Raw genomic sequence first — 15,674 nt, 5'->3', positions numbered from 1 at the left:
CGTCAGGCCTGGGCTCAGCAGGGGAAGGCCGGTGACCTTTGGGCTCTGTGTGCCCCCCCTGCCCCAGCACCCCGCCCTGCAGCTGGGTGGTTTCTGGGAAATGCCGAGGCTGGAGCCAGCGTCCCTGGAAGATTTTTACTTTCAGCTTCCAATTGGCTCTTCAGTTTTGTTTACACTGTAGGAACCAACCCCCCCAATCACAGTCCCGGGGCAGTGGGGGTGGGGATCCCTCCTGGGACAGTGGGGGTAGGGACCCCACCCACCAGGCACGTGTCCTGCCCAGCTCAGGGGGGAGAAACCGCTGAGCCCAAAACTCAGCTAAATCCAGGGGACAAGAAATGATCAGAGAGGAGGAGGCCCTACCCAGGGACCCCGAGGGGAAGAGCCTTTTTGGGGGTGTCAGTCGGTTGGTGGGGGCTGTGATCAGGGCTGCAGGAGCATGGCAGTGAGGCTGGCAGGGGAGCAGGGGAACCGAGCAGCGCAGCCGGCCGGGAGCAATGTTCCCTCGAATGTTTTCCAACTATCGGCGGGTTGTTCCACTTTTGTGCGGAATAAAATGTTTACGTGCACCAATGCCTCTGCAAAGTGCACCACCCGTAGAACACAAACTGCGCTGGGGACACTCTTAGTGAGGTGGGCAGCACTGGCATCTCCCTGAGGGGCCGCACAAGCGCTTAGTTCCCAGGGGACGCTGGCCGGGAGGGGGAGCAGGCAGCAGGGCAGCCTCGGGGTTGGAGCTGCCAGAGCCAGCGCTGCCCGGAGCTCACGGTGCCCTGGGCACACGCCGCCAGGGACTGCAGCAGCCACCACTGCTGCTGAGAGGTTTGGCAGGCGGGGAGGCCGGAGAGCAGTGAGGGGAAGGGGAGACCCCCCTCCACTGCCTGCCCAGAGCCTGGAGGGGGCCCCACGCACCCCTCCCGCAGGGCACCAGCCAGCCTGGGACTGCGGAGCTCTGGGCCGGCTGGGGTGGGCGGGGGGCTCCTCCGGCCCTGGGTGCGGTGGGGAGGGGACTGGGCCCCGCAGCCCTGGCACCAGAGGGGAAGGACTCAGGCTCTGCCAGCCCTGACAGGATGCAGAGGGGGGTCTGCCCAGGCACTGGGGGGGCCGGGGGCTCACCGGGGGTGGGGGGAGGGGCGGCTGGTCAGGGTTTCCTTTGCCCAGGCTGGAGACGGGGGGGGGGGGGGGGGGGGCTGAGGGGAGGGTCAGTGTGTGGGCCAGGCACCACGGGGTGGGCGGAGAGAGGGGGAGGCCCGAGGGGAGGGGGCGGAGCATCCCTGGGAACACCAGCCCCCAGCGCCTGGGGATGTATTTATAGGGCACCCGGCAAACCCGGCGGCAGGGAGTCTGGGCGCTGGATCCCTCCGGCCTGGGCACAGAACAGGTACGTGCCGGACACGGGAAAACGCAGGGGATGGATCCGGGGCAAACCCGGAGCTCTAAGGTGGGGGGAGCCCACATCTTGTGTCTGCCTAAGTCAGGGTGACCTGCACTGGGGGCACCAGAGGAGGTGCCCAGGCAGGGGGGCAGAGAAGGGAACTTCCCACCCAATAGAGAAACTGCAGCAGTCACCTCTCTGACCCCCAATTATCCCCGATCTCCTCCTTCACCCCCTTTCTACTCCACCTGCCCCCCCACATCTCCCACCACTCCCCATTGCCCCAGCGCCCCTGCCCCAGGAATCGTTCCTGCCTGGCCCCAAATCCCAGCATTCACGGAGGGGGGGCGAGAGAGGGACTCAGAGCCACTCACATCCTGGAGCAGACACAGGTCGGGGGCTCAGGGCCGCGTATCTCAGGGGCAGAGGGAGGGGTCCCTCTGCTCTGCTCCTGGTCTCCTTCCCCATGTCCTGGCTCTCCCCACGCCCCGACGGGCAGAGCAGGGTGCAGGCAGCACACATGCCCTGTGGCGACCCTGCGCCCGCACACACTGGCTCCCCAACAGGTTTTTGGCTTTCAAGGGCTCCGTCTAGACTGGCATGATTTTCCAGAAATACTTTCCGTTAAAAGCATTTTCGGAACAGAGCGTCTAGATTGGCAGGATGCTTTTCCGGAAAAGCACATTTTGCAGAAAAGCGTCCGTGGCCAATCTAGACACGCTTTTCCGCAAAAAAGTCCTGATCGCCATTTTCGCCATCGGGGCTTTTTTTGTGGAAAACGAACCTGAGCTGTCTACACTGGCCCTTGTGCGCAAAAGCTTTGCCCAAACGGAAGCAGAATAGTATTTCTGCAAGAAGCCCTGATTTCAGACACTAGGAAGTCAGTGTTTTTGTGGAAATTCAAGCGGCCAGTGTAGACAGCTGGCAAGTTTTCCCGGAAAAGCAGCTTATTTTCTGGAAAAACTGGCCAGTCTAGACACAGCCCAGGAGGCCTGGCTCCCGGCTCCAGTGAGAAAGCAGGTGAGAGTCACCCTGACGTTGCCTAGTGGGGCCAAAGTGCAAGGGACGGTTGTTGAGACGTGTCGGGATTCTCATGTGAACACACAAAACCCATCCGCAACCCCTGGGCTCCGTGGGGTACAAGTGGGCTCCGTGGGTGCCTAGGGAAAGCTTGTGCGTTGCTGCGTCTGTCTGTCCTGCTCCCCTGCCTGTGGGCTGTGTGCGGAGGGGAGGCGTGTCGGCTCCGTGCTGGGATCGCAGGGGTTTGCTTCTGGGAGACACAACAGGCGTCCCCACCGAGGGTGGCAGGGCCGATGGGCCGGCGAGTCGAGGCTCTGGGCGGGCCGTGGACGTTCGGGGGGGCCCATCCCCAGCTGAGGAGTTTTGCTGTGACTCTGCAGAAGAGCGTCTGAGCCACGGCTGCCGGGCGGAGTCACGCCTGGACAAGCGACTTGCTCCTGTGACAAACAACACAAGAGCCACGGGATTCCCCCCACGTGGGCAAGGGGAGAAAACGGCCCCTGGAGATTCCTCCATTTGGGCTTCGCTCCGGCTCCTCCCTGCAAGAGCATCTCTGCTAGGAACTGAGCCGGGCAGGACTGACGGCCCCTCCCAGCACAGGGCGTGTCCCGGAGACTTGTGATAGCAGAATATCCCATCCCGGCGACACACCTGCGCCAGGAACCTTGCATGGGTGCACGCTGTGGGCTGCCATGGCTGTACATCGCGGCAGTGCGACACTTTCTGTCTGTGATCGGTTCCTTCCCGAACCATTCCCAATATTCTCTGAGCGTTTCCGACAGACACTGCAGAGGTTTTCAGGGAGCTCTCCGCAGCGACTCCCAGATCTCTCTGGAGTGGGACCAGCCGCGCCCCCCCCAATGTGGGGTCACACGTGGGATTGTCTTGCCCTGTGCGTTCCTTTGCGTTTCCGCTCCCTGGATTCCCTCTGCCCCCGGCGCCCAGGCACCCAGTGCTGGGAGGCCCCTTTGCAGCGCTGGGCAGGCAGCTCTGCCCTGCAGCAAGACGGGGAATTTTGTATTGAGGGCAAATGTTCCACCTCTGCGTTTGTGCCTTTCCCAGGGTCGTTAAGGAAAAAGCTGAACCGCATGGTCCCCATCCAGCCCCCTGCGCCCCCACGACTCCCCCTCCCCTCACCGTTTGCTCCTGCCCTTTGCTTCTGTCTGGTAGGAGGAGGACTGAGGACACAGGACACTCCCGTGGGCGCTCTGCTCTCTCGCTCTCCCTGCGGCAGGGCACGGGGCTGCGCGTGTCTGGGACAGGTCACCCCACTGCACTGGCTCCCAGACGTCTGTACGTGCGGCCCCTGAATGAGACCCCCCCCCCCGGACATCACACACACTTTAAGAGCGGTATCAGTGGTGACGGCAAAGCAGGCTCCGGGCTGCAGCCTGGCAGCTCACAGTCCCCAGGTAATAACCTACCATCCCCCTGGCAGCTCCCAACCCCCCCCCCCCCCGAGAGCCCTGCCCTTGTCCTGCAGCTCACGGGGGGGATTGAGATCCGACACAAGGAGGGGAGATTCACCTGGGGGCGGGGGGAGGGGCGGGGGGTAGGACTGTGCACAGCAGCTTGGCCATTGGATGGAATGAGAACGACTCACCAGTGTGTGTTTTACGTCCCCTCCCACACACAGCAAAACCAACCGCCCCCTAGTGCACAGAACCAGAACTGTCAGGTTATGTGTGTCATAGCCCCTGCACTGCTCTCACCCAGCAGCAATTCTCTGTTAGATTCAGAGGGGTGGGCCGGCTCTAACATAGCTTGTTGGAATCTTTCCTCTCACATGCAGGGAGACTTGTAGAAGCTTGGATGTTTCTGGGATGCTGGTAGCGTGTGTGGTGCCTGCGGAACTCCCTGCCACTGGATTCCCATTAATGAAGGCTCTCTCTGGTTCTCTCCCACTAAGGAGGCTCAGACACAGAAAGCCGCTCCCTGGTGAAGGCGCCCTGGTACCAGCCATGCTGAGATGCAGCATCTTCATCCCGCTTCTCCTCCTCTTTCTCCCTGGAGTCTCCCCCTACTGCTACACCGCCACGGCTGAGAAGTGCAGTGAGTCGATGCCTTTGATGCCTTGGCACAGCCTGGTGGGGAAGGGCATCGACATCACCACGCTGGGCTGGACGGACGCCTCCCTGTTTGACACCAGCCTGTGGCAGAACCATGATGGCACCTGCACCCTGTGCCAGAGCCCGCAACAGGAGAGGAAGGTGCCGCTGGCCGTGGTGGACTGGAAGGAAACCGTTTCCTGCCAACAGGAGGTGAGAAGCTCGGTGGAGGAGTCGGCTGTGGCCGTGGCCCAGGCCGTGGCATCGGCTGTGACCAGCGACTGGAAGAAGGAGCTGGATCTGACGGGGGAGTCAAAAGACCTGGCCCTGGGGGGGGCGCGATCCCCGCTCGCCAGCTTCGCCTACGAGAAGGAGCAGCAGGACAAGTACATGTTTGTGCTCAATGAGGTGTCCTGTGTGTATTACAGGTGAGAATCCCCCGGTAGGTCCCTCGGCCCCGCCTCCTGCAGCGCAGCGCCCCCTGCTGGGCCCCCGCCCCGCCCCCTGCAGCACAGCGCCCCCTGCTGGGCCCCCGCCCCGCCCCCTGCAGCACAGCGCCCCCTGCTGGGCCCCCGCCCCGCCCCCTGCAGCACAGCGCCCCCTGCTGGGCCCCTGCCCTGCTCCCTGCAGCACAGCGCCCCCTGCTGGGCCCCCGCCCCGCCCCCTGCAGCACAGCGCCCCCTGCTGGGCCCCCGCCCCGCTCCCTGCAGCACAGCGCCCCCTGCTGGGCCCCCGCCCCGCTCCCTGCAGCACAGCGCCCCCTGCTGGGCCCCCGCCCCGCCCCCTGCAGCACAGCGCCCCCTGCTGGGCCCCCGCCCTGCTCCCTGCAGCACAGCGCCCCCTGCTGGGCCCCCGTCCTGCTCCCTGCAGCACAGCGCCCCCTGCTGGGCCCCCACCCTGCTCCCTGCAGCACAGCGCCCCCTGCTGGGCCCTCGTCCCGCTCCCTGCTCACAATACTCCCTGATGGGCCCCCGCCCCGCCCCATGCAGCACAGCACCCCCTGCTGGGACCCTGCCCCGCTCCCTGCAGCACAGCGCCCCCTGCTGGGCCCCCCCCCCCGCTCCCTGCAGCACAGCGCCCCCTGCTGGCCCCCCCCCGCTTCCTGCAGCACAGTGCCCCCTGCTGGGCCCCCGCCCCACTCCCTGCAGCACAGCGCCCCCTGCTGGGCCCTGCCCTGCTCCCTTCAGGGGCCTTTCCCCAGTGCCTGCAGCACAACCTGTGCCCTGCTCTCTGAAGCACAGCGCCCCCTGCTGTAAAGCCACAGAGTTGGCACTGAGGCAGTGAGGCCAGTGTTGTTGGGGAAAGGAGCAGGGGCCTGTAGGTGGCTCATTACTCCCCTTTCTTTCCTTTCTGGGCAGATTGCGACTCACAAAGCAGCCCTGGCTGATGCAACAATTCTCCCATGCCCAACGCCACCTTCCGCCCAGCTATGAACCTGACATATACCAGCCCTTCCTGGCCACATATGGCACCCACTATCTGAGCCAGGCAGCGCTGGGCGGGCGCGTGCGGCAGCTGACGGCCATCCCGACCTGCCGGGCGGCGCTGGACGGGCTGACAGACGCTGAAATCAGAGAGAAGCTGGGCTTTGAGTTCTTGGAAGACCTGGGATTGAACCAGTTCCTATCTGGCTCCCACGATGACGAGCCGAGCAGCCAGGGCAGGCTGAGCTCCCCGGTGCCCTACATGGAGAAGCGCATCGAGGTGACGGGGGGGGACAGCCGCACCCAGGAACTCTTCTCCACCACCCAGAACACCACGACATTCACAGGCTGGCTGGAGAGCCTCCACGCCAGCCCCAGCCTGGTCTCCTTCTCCCTGGAGCCCATCCACACGCTGGTTAAGCAGGGAGACCCCCGGCGGGAGGCGCTGAAGCAGGCGGTGAAGGAGTACGTGGCTGAGCGGGGGCAAAGGCAGAACTGCACTGGGAGCTGCCCAGAGGGCGGCTATGTTGACTCCTTGGATCCCTGCAAATGTCACTGCTCCAGCAACCCCGTCACCGACTCCATGTGCTGCTCCCTCCGGCGGGGCCTGGTCCGGCTCAGTGTCCACGTGCAGTGGGCTAAAGGCCTATATGGGGACGTCTCATCTGGCACCGACGGCTACGTCAAGGTCTTCTTCCAAGGCCAGGAGCTGCGGACTTTCTACATTGAAGGAAACGACAACCCCAAGTGGTTTCACAAGCTGAACTTCGGGCTGGTGACGCTGTCGGTGCAGCCCAAACTGAGAGTGGAGGTGTGGGACAGTGACCCACATTATGACGACCTGCTGGGTGCCTGCGACATCGAACTCGAGTCCGGCAAGGACGTCACGCTCATCTGCAACCTGAACCACGGCTTCTTGAGGTTTTCCTACCTGCTGGAGTGCGGGCCCAACCTGGGCGGGAACAGCTGCCAGGAGTACGTGCCGGTGAGGGGCTGAGGGAGAGAACCCAGGAGTCCTCGCCCACAGCCAGCTCCCCTCCATCTCTGTAGCCCCCAGCCCCTTGCCTGAGCTGGAGTTCCCAAGGCTCTCAAGGAAATACAGCCCCCTCCTTTCCCAGCAACCCCCCATCTCCGAGGGCGCAGGGCCGTGCGTATTCCCATTCCGTCACTCTTTGCAGTAGCTCTGGTTTTGCTGCACCGTGCAGTTCCACCTCAGCGCCATCGCGCTAATAAACGTGGGACCGGCTTGATTTCTAGTTCCTTTCATTTTAGAACAGGCACCCTCAGCCCAGCCGCTCCCTGGGGGCTCTGTGGGCTGGGCTGGGCGCCGTCCCGCATGGCAGCCTGTCCCGGGGCAGGACAGGGAATGGCGGGAGCGGGTGTCGAATGGACGGGACGGGACCTTTCCGAATTCCGGGGTGTTCTCTCCATGGGGCGGGAGTGGAGGGCGAGGTGTCTCACATTCTAGGGTTGCCAGATTAATAAAAATTACCGAACCCCCCCCCCAAAAAGCCCCACCAGTGAAAATCTGTTTGGGGGGTGGGAAGAGATCACAGTTGTTGAGAAAAAGAAATTTAAAAAACTAGCAAACCAGCATGGCCGCATTAAGAGGCTTTTGGGAACTAGGAGGCTGCCATTCGCTGGCAGCCAGATTGTGTCTCCATGCTCCGGGTCAGACAGCTCCGCTGCAGAACCAGGGAAGTGGGGAAGGATGGGGGGCTTGGGACCTGTTTCTGAGTGTGTCCAGGGGTCCAGTATTGACCTGGACAGTCTGGGATTCTCACCCCCGGCTGGGAAAGAAACAAAAAATTCCAAACATTTCAGATGTCCAGTATTTTCTGATTTTTTTTACTGGACAGGAGGAAAAAATACCAGACTGTCTGGGTCAATACCGGGCACCTGGCAGCCCCGGGCTTTACACGTGTTCAGGACTGTGGCCCTGCAGGGCCCTGTCTTCTCCCCACACGCCCACCAGGGTGGGAGAAGGATTCATGAACCCGCCCCACGTGCAGCTCTGCCCTGATCTCTCCCCTCGAGATGGAAATAGGGTCGCCAGGTGTTCAGTATGTGGGAATTTTTGCCTCCTTATGGTAAAAAAATTCAGAAAATACCGGACACCTACAATGCTGTCCGGCTGAATACGGAGGCAGCCTGGCATCCCTAGTGCCCACATGGGCCCCATGCAGGAAGGCAAGAAGGCTGGCAGCCATTGGCAGCCTGATAGGGCCCAAAAGACTCACCACGGGGTTTTTAAAGGGGCCACGGTGGTGGGTTGGTTTTGTATGTTTTTTGCTTAACAATTCTTGGGGGCCCCCTTTTTATTTTCTGCCTGGCAAACTTTTTCCCAGCGTGGGGCTTTTTTTTTCGGTATTTTTTCTGAAACCACCTGGCAACCCTAGACGGACATCCAGTCTGAAGCAGGGAGCTCAGAGCTCACCCCACCGGCCCCTCCTCCCCACCCCTGCGCCGTGTCCGCAGAGCACGCCGGAGGATCCAACATCACCTGAATGGCGGCCGTCCCCTGCAGCACAGGTCTGGGTGAAGGCAATCGCCAGCCCCGGTCCTGAAGCCAAGCCCTGCCAAATCCAGCCTGAGCCTTCCTGGGTGTCAGGGCTGGCTTGAGCCATTCCTGCGTCCTGAGCACCTGGCATATGCCGCATGCATGGCTCCGCCCCTGGGCACACAGTGCAGGAGTGGCCCACCCCCCGGCACGCTGTGCACCATCCAGCTGCAATCAGAGCCGGATTAAGGGGGGGGGGCTAGCAGCGCGCCAGCCTATGGGGGGCACCTGATGGCAGTTGTAAGGGGCACCTTGCGCCCAGGGCTGGGGGCCACGTGACACCCCTTAGAGCTGCCATTAGGCACCCCCCATAGGACAGCGCCCTGGGCAGCTGCCCGACTAGCCCTCTCCTTAACCTGGCCCTGCATGCTGTAGCCCCGGCCCCAGCCCTGCCGGGTGGCTGTGATAGTCAGGCTGCCACACGGTACCCCAGCCTTCCCCAGCGCCCGGCCACCGGGGCGTGTCTGTTCTCCCTTCCCCATGTCATGGGCCACCCCAGCCCTGCAGACAGACAACCGGCGGTGAGGAACGAGGCCGGGTGGGCGGGAGGATCCGCTGTTGGCAGCCAACCGGCGATTGCAGGGGGAGTCCTCACCAGCCGCCTACAGGTGCTGCAGCCAGCGCGCTCCCTCCATCCGGCCTGGGGCTACCAGGGACACAGGCAGCTTCTGGGCTGGCCGCAGGGGCTGGGGCCGACAGCCTGGGATCTGTCCTTTCCCGGCCCTGCGAGAGCTCGGCCCCCACTTCTGTGACCACCCGAGCAGCAACCGCGCTGCCCCAGCGCCGGCCCGCAGTGCGTCAGGCCTGGGCTCAGCAGGGGAAGGCCGGTGACCTTTGGGCTCTGTGTGCCCCCCTGCCCCAGCACCCCGCCCTGCAGCTGGGCGGTTTCTGGGAAATGCCAGGGCTGGAGCCAGCGTCCCTGCAAGATTTTCACTGTCAGCTTCCAATTGGCTCTTCAGTTTTGTTTACGCTGTAGGAACCAAACCCACCAATCACAGTCCCAGGGCAGTGGGGGTGGGGATCCCTCCTGGGACAGTGGGGGTAGAGACCCCACTCACTAGGGACGTGTCCTGTTCAGCTCAGGGGGGAGACACCTCTGAGCCCAAAACTCAGCTAAATCCAAGGGACAAGAAATGATCAGACAGGAGGAGGGTTCAGGGCCCCACCCAGGGACCCCGAGGGGAAGAGCCTTAAGATTTTTGGGGGTGTCAGTCAGTTGGTGGGGGCTCTGATTATGGCTGTAGGTGCCAGAGCAGGGTAGGGAAGCTGGCAGGGGAGCAGAGGAACTGAGCAGCACGGCCGGCCACAATATTCCCTCTAATGTTTTTCACCTATTAGCAGTTTTTTTCCACTTATGTGCGGAATATTTTTTTCTGTGTGTCAATGCCTCTGCAAGGTGCACCACCCGTAGAACAAAAACGCTGTTAGTGAGGTGGGCAGCACGGGCATCTCCCCGCAGGGGCCGCACAAGCGCTTGGTTCCCAGGGGACGCTGGCCGGGAGGGGGAGCAGGCAGCAGGGCAGCCTCGGGGTTGGGGCTGCCAGAGCCAGCGCGGCCCGGAGCTCACGGTGCCCTGGGCACACGCCGCCAGGGACTGTAGCAGCCACTGCTGCTGCTGAGACGTTTGGCAGGCGGGGAGGCCGGAGAGCAGAGAGGGGATGGGGGGAGGCTTTGGGGGGGGGGGTGGAGTGGAGGGTGGGAAGTGGCAGCAGGAAGATAGGAATGGGGGGGGCTCAGGAGGCAGCAGATGCTCTGAGGTCACCCTCCAGGCACGGCTCAGTGTGACACCCCCCCTCCACCGCCTTTGCAGAGCCTTGAAGGGCGCCCCACGCACCCCCCCCAGGGCACCAGCCAGCCTGGGACTGCGGAGCTCTGAGCCGGCTGGGGTGGGCGGGGGGCCCCTCCGGCCCTGGGTGCGGTGGGGAGGGGACTGGGCCCCGCAGCCCTGGCACCAGAGGGGAAGGACTCAGGCTCTGCCAGCCCTGACAGGTGCAGAGGGGGGTCTGCCCAGGCTCTGGGGGGGCCGGGGGCTCACCGGGGGCGGGGGGAGGGGCGGCCGGTCAGGGTTTCCTTTGCCCAGGCTGGAGGGAGGAAAGCGGGGGGGGGGGGGGGGGGCTGAGGGGAGGGTCAGTGTCTGGGCCAGGCACCACGGGGTGGGCGGAGAGAGGGGGGGCCCGAGGGGAGGGGGCGGAGCATCCCTGGGAACACCAGCCCCCAGCGCCTGGGGCTGTATTTAGAGGGCACCCGGCAAACCCGGCGGCAGGGAGTCTGGGCGCTGGATCCCTCCGGCCTGGGCACAGAACAGGTACGTGCCGGACACGGGGAAACGCAGGGGACGGATCCGGGGCAAACCCGGAGCTCTGGGGAGAGGGAGCCACGGCCTGGGCCCTGCCCAAAGCGGGTGACTGGGATTGGGGGGGGCAGGGGAGGTGCCCGGCAGGGGGCAGAGGAGGGAACTTCCCCCCCAACAGAGACACTGCAGAGCTGACTCCACCGCCCTGGTGTCTCCCCAGCACTGACCCCTCTGACCCCTGAACCCCCGATCTCCTCCTTCACCCCCTTTCTACTCCACCTGCCCCCCCACATCTCCCACCACTCCCCATTGCCCCAGCGCCCCTGCCCCAGGAATCGTTCCTTCCTGGCCCCACATCCCCATGGGGGCAGGGAGCAGGTGGATCCCCCCCAGTTCTATGTGTGCACACCTAGGGGAGAGGGCCTCATTCCGCCCCCCCCCATGACCCTGGCACACGCACACACAGAGGGCCTGTGGGAGAAGGACTCCGTTAAACCTTGGCCCCCTCTGAGAGAGGGACTCAGAGCCACCCCCATCCTGGAGCAGACACAGGTCAGGGGCTCAGGGCCGCGTATCTCAGGGGCCGAGGGAGGGGTCCCTCTGCTCTGCCCCTGGTCTCCTTCCCCGTGTCCTGTCTCTCCCCACATCCCGACCGGCAGAGCAGGGTGCAGGCAACACACATCCATGGGGCGACCCCGCGCCCGCACACACTGGCTCCCCAGCAAGTTTTTGGCTTTCAGTAGAACCCAGGAGGCCTGGCTCCCGGCCCCTGTGACCATGTGGGTGAGAGTCACCCTGACGTTGTCCAGTGGGGCCACAGTGCAAGGGACGGGTGTTGGGATTCTCATGTGAACACACAAAACCCAGCCACAACCACGGCCGGCTGCCTGCAGCGACTCTGGCGCACACTGGGCTCCGTGGGGTACAAGTGGGCTCCGTGGGGTACAAGTGGGCTCCGTGGGTGTCTAGGGAAAGCTTGTGCGTTGCTGCGTCTGTCTGTCCTGCTCCCCTGCCTGTGGGCTGTGTGCGGAGGGGAGGCGTGTCGGCTCCGTGCTGGGATCGCAGGGGTTTGCTTCTGGGAGACACAACAGGCGTCCCCACCGAGCACGGGAGGGCCAATAGTCCCAACACAGGATGTAGTCCAGAGACTTCTGTGATAGCAAAATATCCCATCCCGGCGACACGCCTGAGCCAAGAACTTTGCATGGGTGGAGGGATGGTTGCTTGCTTGCTTGCTTGCTTTCTCTTTCGATGTTAGATTCTAAAGGATTGGCCCAACTTGCTCTTTTATATAAGACCTAAGCTGGAAATTGAGCAGGGAATGTAAGTGGTCACATTCTAACTCCCTAGAAGAGCAGACAGGAACCGCTCAGTTACATTGTCACTGACACTAGAGATGTGATCACAAAGTGCACAGTCAATGTCTTTTAGTAGGTCTCTAAGGGCACGTCTACACTGCAGGGTGAAAGCCAAATTAAGCTTCGCAACTTCAGCTATGTCAGTTGCGTAGCTGACGTGAAAATAGCTGAATTCGGCTTTAGGCGCTGGCTACACAGCAGGAAGTCAAAGGAAGAACACACATCCTCCGACTTCTCGTGAAAGGAGGGTTGCAGGAGTCGGAGTAAGAAGTCCCCCAGCTCGACATATTTCGAAATAACGGCTGGTGGTGTAGATGCACGCTGTGTTGTTTCAGAATCTAGGTTTTCCTGTGAAACATTGTGAGTGTGTCTCACACTCTCCCTTTCTATATCACTAGACTCCATTCTGCTCCCAGAGGCGGGGCAAGAACCCAGGAGTTCAAGCTCCCAGCCCCGCTCTCTGCTCTAACCACTAGACCCCACTTCCCTCCCAGAACCAGGGAACCAACCCAGGAGTCCAGGCTTCCAGCCCCACCCTGCCTGTGCTCTGATCCCTCAACATCACTCCCCTGTCAGAACCTGGAAGAGAACCCGGGACTCCTGCATCCTACTGTCCCCTCTCTACCCAGCCGTGTCCCACTTCAGAGTTACAATGGGACCACCATGGTCAGGGTCTGTCCCTTCCCCTCAGCCAGCTCCTCCTCACTGGCGGACTAAAGACTAACACATTTCCAAGGGGATTAGGGCACATGATTTCGTGAGCTACAACTCACGTCCTCAGCTGCTGAAGAGACAACGATAGACAGGAAAAAAAGGACACACACCAGAGCTAACCGAACCGGCCTGGCGGTGGCTCATCTCCAGCAGGGGGAGAAGGGGCGAGGACAAAGACGTGAGCGGGAAATTCCCTAGTGGACTGGGAGAACGGCTCCCTGGGCGTGTTTAGACCTTGGCTCGGGGAGTCCAATTTGCACCCGAATCCCAGCTCAGCAGTCTCTCTCCGGTCTGTGTTTGGACGTTTCTGTCTCAGGCTGGCAGCTTGCAAGCCTGAAACTGTACCGGGGGCTTTTGTATGTTGCTGCTCCTAATGCCTGATCCGTGTCCACAGATCCTTGTTCGCAGAGGGAGTCTGGTTTGGCCGATGCACTGGGCAGGGGGCGTTGCTGGCACCCGATGGCCTATGTCACCTTAAGGATGGGCCCCTCCAAGCATTTCTGGTGCCATTCTCCCTACCTTTCCCAAATCCAAGGTCGCTTTTTGAGATGGGGCCGCCAGGCCGGCCTGTGGAGTTCACGCTGTGGGCTGCCATGGCTGTACATCGCGGCAGTGCGATACTTTCTGTCTGTGATCGGTTCCTTCCCGAACCATTCCCAATATTCTGTGAGCTTTTCCGACAGACACTGCAGACGGAGCAGATAGTTTCAGGGAGCTATTCGCAGTGACTCCAAAATATCTTTCATGAGTGGGAACAGCCACTCCACCCCCCCGATTTGGTGTCTATACTTGGGATTCAATTTTGCCCTGTGCATTACTCTGCATTTCTGCTCACTGGATTCCCTCTGCCTCTGTATCGCCCAGGCACCCAGTGCTGGGACATCCCGTTGGAACGCTTGACACGCAGCTTTGGACTGCACTATTTTGAGTAATTTTGTATCATCTGCCAGTGTTGCCGCCTCTCTGTTTGCTCCTTTTCCCAGGATCATTCACGAATACACTGTACAGCCTGGGCCCACAGCCCCTGTGTCGGAAGAGGCGTCATTCCTCGCAGAACGAGGTTTACCGACGCTGAGAGGAGCTGCCTGTTATTTTGATATTAATTCGAAATAACGCTATTGCTGTGTAGACGTTCCATTGGTTGGAGTGAGAGCTACTCACCTGTGTGTGTTTCATCCTCGTCTATTCACAAGACCAACCGCCCCCAGTGGACAGAATCAGAACTGCCAGCTTGTGTGTGTCATAGCCCCTGCACTGCTCACCTCCTGCAGCAACTCTCTGTTAGGGTATGTCTATGGGTATGTCTACACTAGCCCCCTAGTTCGAACTAGGGAGGCTAATGGAGGCATTCGAACTTGCAAATCAAGCCCGGGATTTAAACATCCTGCCCTTGATTTGCATGTTCCCGGCCGGTCGCCATTTTTGAAATTTACAAGCCCAGACTAACTGCCGGTGTCTACATGGAGCAGGGAAATGGGCGTTAAAAATAAACCCCCGAAATCGAACTCTCTCTTAAACCTCCTTGCAGGAGGAATAACAGGTAGTTAGATTTAGGGCTTTATTTTGGACACTCCTTTCCCTGCTGCGTGTAGACGCAGGCAGTTAGTCTGGGCTTGTAAATTTCAAAAATGGCAACCGGCCGGGAACATGCAAATCAAGTGCGGGATGTTTAAATCCCGGGCTTGATTTGCAAGTTCGAATGCCTCCATTAGCCTCCCTAGTTCGAACTAGGGGGCTAGTGTAGACAGACCCATAGATTCAGAGGGGTGGGCCGGCTCTAACATCGGTTGTTGGAATCTTTCCTCTCACATGCAGGGAGAGTTGTAGCAGCCTGGATGTTTCTGGGATGCTGGTAGCGTGTGTGGTGCCTGCGGAACTGCCTGCCACTGGATTCCCATTAATGAAGGCTCTCTCTGTTTCTCTCCCATTACAAGGCTCAGACACTGAAAGCCGCTCCCTGGTGAGGGCGCCCTGGTACCAGCCATGCCGAGATGCAGCATCTTCATCCCGCTCCTCCTCTTTCTCCCTGGAGTCTCCCCCTACTGCTACACCGCCACGGCTGAGAAGTGCAGAGAGACGACGCCCTCAATGCCTTGGCACAGCCTGGTGGGGAAGGGCATCGACATCACCACGCTGGGCTGGACGGAGGCCTCCCTGCTGGACACCAGCCTGTGGCACGGCCCTGATGGCACCTGCACCCTGTGCCAGAGCCCGCGGCAGGACAGGAAGGTGCCGCTGGTCGTGGTGAACTGGAAGGAAACCGTTGCCTGCCAACAGGAGGTGAGAAGCTCGGTGGAGCAGTCGGCTGTGGCCGTGGCCCAGGCCGTGGCATCGGCTGTGACCAGCGACTGGAAGAAGGAGCTGGGTCTGACGGAGGAGACAAAAGACCTGGCCCTGGGGGGGGCACGATCCCCGCTCGCCAGCTTCGCCTACGAGAAGGAGCAGCAGGACAAGTACATGTTTGTGCTCAATGAGGTGTCCTGTGTGTTTTACAGGTGAGAATCCCCTGATAGGTCCCTGCTCCGCCCCCTGCAGCACAGCGCCCCCTGCTGGGCCCCGCCCTGCTCCCTGCAGCACAGCGCCCCCTGCTGGGCCCCCGCCCCGCCCCCTGCAGCACAGCGCCCCCTGCTGGGCCCCGCCCTGCTCCCTGCAGCACAGCGCCCCCTGCTGGGCCCCCGTCCCGCTCCCTGCAGCACAGCGCCCCCTGCTGGGCCCTGCCCCGCTCCCTGCAGCACAGCGCGCCCTGCTGGGCCCCCGTCCCGCTCCCTGCAGCACAGCGCCCCCTGCTGGGCCCCCGCCCCGCCCCCTGCAGCACAGCGCCCCCTGCTGGGCCCCCCCCACTCCCTGCAGCACAGCGCCCCCTGTTGGGCCCCCACCCTGCT

General features: G+C 62.0%; 2 protein-coding genes across 4 annotated transcripts in view; both read left to right on the top strand.

The window, feature by feature from the left end:
• Nucleotides 1–15,674, top strand: part of LOC102462304 (perforin-1-like) — a 113,657-nt gene that overhangs the window by 96,545 nt on the left and 1,438 nt on the right. The window contains exons 1-2 of one of the 3 annotated variants that reach the window (XM_075928697.1): nucleotides 10,609–10,736; nucleotides 14,727–15,287. In XM_075928697.1, the coding sequence (XP_075784812.1) occupies nucleotides 14,776–15,287 (512 nt within the window). In that variant the 5' untranslated portion in view covers nucleotides 10,609–10,736; nucleotides 14,727–14,775. Of the gene's footprint in view, nucleotides 1–10,608; nucleotides 10,737–14,726; nucleotides 15,288–15,674 lie in introns of those variants that run through there. The other 2 variants (XM_006134369.3, XM_075928699.1) reach the window with 2 other exon arrangements.
• On the top strand, nucleotides 1,274–7,117 carry LOC142818243 (perforin-1-like). Its single transcript, XM_075928696.1, has 3 exons — nucleotides 1,274–1,381; nucleotides 4,305–4,871; nucleotides 5,802–7,117. The coding sequence occupies exons 2-3, from the start codon at nucleotides 4,357–4,359 to the stop codon at nucleotides 6,862–6,864; spliced, it is 1,578 nt and encodes a 525-aa protein (XP_075784811.1). The 5' UTR covers nucleotides 1,274–1,381; nucleotides 4,305–4,356; the 3' UTR covers nucleotides 6,865–7,117.

Source organism: Pelodiscus sinensis, chromosome 4, assembly GCF_049634645.1.
Source record: "Pelodiscus sinensis isolate JC-2024 chromosome 4, ASM4963464v1, whole genome shotgun sequence".
In the NCBI taxonomy this organism is placed as follows: Eukaryota; Metazoa; Chordata; order Testudines; family Trionychidae; genus Pelodiscus; species Pelodiscus sinensis.
Note: the sequence above shows the minus strand (reverse complement) of the source record. Positions and strands in the feature narration are given on the sequence as shown.

Coding starts and splice junctions, on each gene's coding strand:
- LOC142818243 (XM_075928696.1), top strand. CDS start 4,357: ATGCTGAGATGCAGCATCTTCATCCCGCTTCTCCTCCTCTTTCTCCCT. Junction 4,872..5,801: donor GTGTCCTGTGTGTATTACAG/GTGAGAATCCCC, acceptor CTTTCTGGGCAG/ATTGCGACTCACAAAGCAGC.